Here is a 4,608-nt window from a genome sequence, read left to right as displayed (position 1 = left end):
GCACTGAATGTTTAAAAACAAAAAAAGTGACCAGACCCCTGCCACTAACAAAGGTTAAACTAACTTCTAAAACCCAGAAGTAAACTTCTTGACTGTCACTGGGTGATTCACTCATTTTTACAAATTGCACATGGTTATGGTCACCGAGATAGCTATGCAGGAGCTTTTTGTTTTGCAGTCCTTTAGACCTATAACCATTTTTTGTTTCCTAGGTGATGGAGAGAACTCATACAGAAGAACGAAGAGCAGAAAGGGATATTCTTAAGGAAATGTTCCCCTATGAAGTATCAACACCTACAGGAATTAGGTATTTCTGAAGTTTATGGGGGCTTGTTTCTCAGTTTTTGTAAACCTGTTTAAGCCGGGAAGTATATTTTTATTATGTAATTATATCATTATTACCTATACATTATATATTATATATAAAATATGTTGTTGTTGTTATTATAATTATTAAGTCCAGTGCAGAGCCACAAAGATGATTGAGGGAGTGGACCATCTCCCTGATGAGGAGCAGCTGAGGGAGCTGGGTCTCTTTAGCTTGGAAAAGAGACTGAGGGGTGACCTCATTAATGTTTATAAATTTGTAAAGGGCGCGTGTCAGGACGAAGGACCCAGGCTCTTCTCAGTGACAGCCAATGACAGGAGAAGGGGCAATCAGGCTCTTCTCTGTGATGTCAAATGACAGGACAAGAGGCAGTGGGTGCAAGCTGGAGCATAGGAGGCTCAATCTGAACATGAGGAAAAACTTTTTTACTGTAAGGGTGACAGAGCACTGGAACAGGCTGCCCAGAGAGGTTGTGGAGTCTCCCTTCTCTGGAGACATTCAAAACCCGCCTGGACGCGTTCCTGTGCAACCTGGTCTAGGTGATCCTGCTCTGGCAGGGGGGGTTGGACTGGATGGTCTTTTGTGGTCCCTTCCAACTCCTAATATTCTGTGATTCTGTGATATTGGTAGATTTCTAATAAACCATTTTTGCACTCTGGCTCAATGACAGTTGAAATTATCACCTAGCTCTTCTGTTCTATATACATAGTGTGTTAGCCAAAACAGCCTCTTCTTTATTTGAACTAGGCGTGGGAGAACAGGGTGTAGTGCTGTAGTAGGAATTACTGGAACTTCTGGATGCTGGAAGATAAATGGAAAGGGCTTCTCTATGGTAATGGCTCACAACATTTAAGTTTTTGGCTAGATTCGACTTCTTTAGGCTTGCTGCTGAATTAAGCTCCCAGCGTGTATTTGAGCTTTTTGTTTGAAAGCCAAAAAGAATTTTCAGATACTCTGTTTTTCATTTGGCTGCAACAGGACTGCTGCTTAAAGATTATTCTTAACATGAGTAAGTATGACATCTAGGAAGGGCTGCTACATTTCTGTTCGCAACTTTGTATTTAAACAAAAGCTGAAACATACCTCTGAATAATTAAGCAATTCACTAAACTTTGTTCTGTTTAGAGAACATGAGGAAAAAGTTTCCCTATGTTAAGATGTGAAATCAACTCCCATGTTTCCAACATGTTAATTATACCTTCAATTTAAACTGCAATTACATAATGTCCAGTTACTACTACTGCGGTGTATCTGCTTACCACTCAGCTTTCACCACTCACTCTTGTTTTGGGGTCTATCAGTCTACTTAAATCTATACCAATCATGCATATGTGATAGATCATACCAGTCTATACCAATCACACTCCTTGTGTATAAGGACTTGGCAATGTATGTGGATTTCATAACCCTTACTCCTTTGTCTTCTGGCTCTGTGTATTGACTTAGCCATCAGTTGATATTTTAATGGCCAGGGACCTTCTTAGGTTTAGAAGTCCCAGCAGGGCTGCCTAAGTGATCATTAAAGATGCGAATGAGAGAGATACTTCCTAGAGTTTTACTGCCAGTTATGATCTATTGATTATGTGGATAGAATGAAGTGGCACCTGAGGGTTTTTTGTAAGGAATGTTTATTTGAACACTGTAGGATTAACTTTAAAAAGAGTAATGATAGACATATTGGAGTTAAAAACAGATATTTCAGGTACGCATTCACTAGAAATAATGTTCAGTTCTTTAATTCAGCTAAAATTTTCCTGTATACATTTAATTGCTCTTTTAAATATGCAAAATTTGTTTGTTTTAATTAACAGTGCGAGCTGTCGTAGACCAATCAAAGGAGCTGCTAGCCGGCCTATAGAGCACAGTGACTTCACAATGGATGAAAGTTTCTCTAAGTATCTTCCAAAATATGTTACCTCAGCTGACGTCACATCGGAGAAACCACCAACAAAAAAAGAACGCTCCGTTCCCCTGTGGATCAAAGTCGTTCTCTTTGTGGTTGTTTTAGTCTTCTTGTTCTTGGTTTATCAGTCTATGGAAACTAATCAAGGAAATCCTTTCTCTAAATATCTGAATATGGTCTCTCAGAGCGATGCCAAATGAGTATCTTTCTGAAAGGCACACACTCGATTTGATCTCCTATTTTTAACCGTAGAGAACTCTCCTGCCCTCTCATCGGCTCAAGGACTTCTTACAAATAATGTGATTGGAACCTGATAAATTGGATAAATGAAGCAAGATAACATTGAACGGACATCAGTAACTTTCTGGACTTTGGACTTGTAGGAGATCACTCTGCCATAGGAGTAACATTTTTTTAGATATTTGAACTTTTTGTAGGCTTTATTTTTTTAATGTGGACATCCTTTAAATTCATTTTCGAGAAACTGTATATTTGTTTTTGCAAGAACTTGGAAGCTGAGAAGGGCAAAAATGGAGTAAAATGTGAAGCTGTGTTTTTAAAGCTTTTTCTTTGTACAGAAAAGAAGTTGTTCTTTTGTCTCTATAGATAATTGTGGAGCAGGATTTTAACACAGGCGATAAAGGGAAATGCATTTTTGTATGCATTTTTTCCAGTAACAATGAATTTGATCTCTTAGGATGTAGGGAGAGTACAATGACAACCTTTTTTGTAGATTACTGTAACTTTTTAGTAAATGTAACTGTAAACCTGTTTGCATTTCTGTAAAAGTCTTAGTATCATATTAGTAACTCTGTTAAGCGTAACATCATTTAAATGTATCCCTTCATTTTAGTGCTTACAGTGTTTTAGCTGAACACAAATCTAATTGGCAAGAGATGTCTTAGAGAAACTTATTTATTAGTAACATGTGTGGAAAACAAAAATTTCATCAATATAATTTGCTACTAAAAAACTTTTTGAGTCAAGGTTGTTATCTGGAGTAGTCTAAATTTCAATTTTAGCAGTGGTTTTTTTTCTTTTCCACTTTTTTTTTAAAGTGAGGTCTTTCCAACACAGCTTTATGTGATTATCTTTGAATATTCATGTAGAGAAGTATTCTCAGTGTGAAAATTCCATGTGAAGTTCTGTTCTTGTATGAAGAGGGCATTGCTGCATTTTTCTGCTACAGTTTCATCTTCTAAGGTGAGATTTACTACTTTCATGCAGTTGAATATTTTTCTCAGTAGAAGCATGGTGAAATACTCTATATTGTGTAACTTGGTTGAGCAGGCAGCTGACTTCACTACTTTCGATGAAGAGTGATAAGCAACAATTTTTTAAAGTGAATGTATACATTTTGGTGTGCTTAAATCCGCAGCATACAGATGTTCAGTCTTACTGCTTGGTACAAAATCGCAATAAATCATACTACTTATTCTTAAAGTGCTACTTATAAAAAGCTGAGAACATTAGTAAATAGTCAATATCTTTCTACTCTAGGTACAAATACTGTGTAGACTATAGCTATGGGGAAGCTTTACTTTCTGTGAACTTTGGGACAAACATGGTAATTTGTAGCAAAGCAATAGTTAATGGGTTGTTTCTTTTCTGTTAAGATTAATGTTTTTTTTCCTTTTAATCTGCTTTTTTTGAGTAATCCAAATAGCTAAACTTTTGTGTCCATCCTATAGAAAATTGTAACATAAGACATTCACTTTTGGTGTCAAAATGCAGAAAAATAAAAATTACTTTAATGTGTGTGGATTTTCCTTATCAAAATAAATGCATTGCTGAAAAGAAGCAAAAGCAAGACAACCAATGTATCAGTGGTGTCATTTTGTGCTGCTACATTCTTCAGTGTTAACCAGAGCAGTTCATGTCAACACTTGGTGGGAGGAATAGTTATAATGCTTGTGCTATAATACTACTTTTGCACCATAATCCTTTAGCCTGTGTTAGATCTTTTATTTGGATGGGGGGAGGAGTTAGTCTTGCTTTTTTTCAATGCTTAAGGGACTTCCTTTTCACTTAAACTTATTTTCACCCCACTTTGCTATATGTTTTAACATGAAATATGTCTTTCTCTTCCAGTTACACGAAATGCTTTCAGTTGACCTCCTTCAGGGATACTATTAGCATCATAAAAAACCCCACCCAAAAAGTAAACAAAAAAAACCACCAAAACAAACCAACCCCAAACTGAACTGCAGTGCAATTAAATGTCGGCATTCTTTGATTTATGCACTGGTTTGGAGAATCCTCTCAAACTTCACAGAAGGTAAAGACTTTTACGTAAGTCCTCAAAGTAGCCTACGTGTAGCTCAGTTGTAGTTGGAAGACGATACGTCTTCAAGAAATGCATGAGCTTCTTATACTT

The 4,608-nt window shown here is 36.7% G+C and overlaps 1 protein-coding gene across 1 annotated transcript in view; it reads left to right on the top strand.

The window, feature by feature from the left end:
* The window catches only part of LOC104548494 (lamina-associated polypeptide 2, isoforms beta/gamma-like), a gene marked incomplete at its 5' end in the record, with an annotated part of 14,511 nt that extends 10,465 nt beyond the window's left edge, over positions 1-4,046 (top strand). The window contains 2 exons of the mRNA XM_010194521.1: positions 213-307; positions 2,140-4,046. Coding sequence (XP_010192823.1) covers positions 213-307; positions 2,140-2,431 — 387 coding nt within the window. The remainder of the gene's footprint in view (positions 1-212; positions 308-2,139) is intronic.
* Positions 4,047-4,608: the final 562 nt, after the last annotated feature.

Source organism: Mesitornis unicolor, unplaced genomic scaffold (assembly GCF_000695765.1).
Source record: "Mesitornis unicolor isolate BGI_N332 unplaced genomic scaffold, ASM69576v1 scaffold30411, whole genome shotgun sequence".
Lineage (NCBI taxonomy): Eukaryota > Metazoa > Chordata > Aves > Mesitornithiformes > Mesitornithidae > Mesitornis > Mesitornis unicolor.
This window is presented reverse-complemented; position numbering and strand designations above follow the sequence as displayed.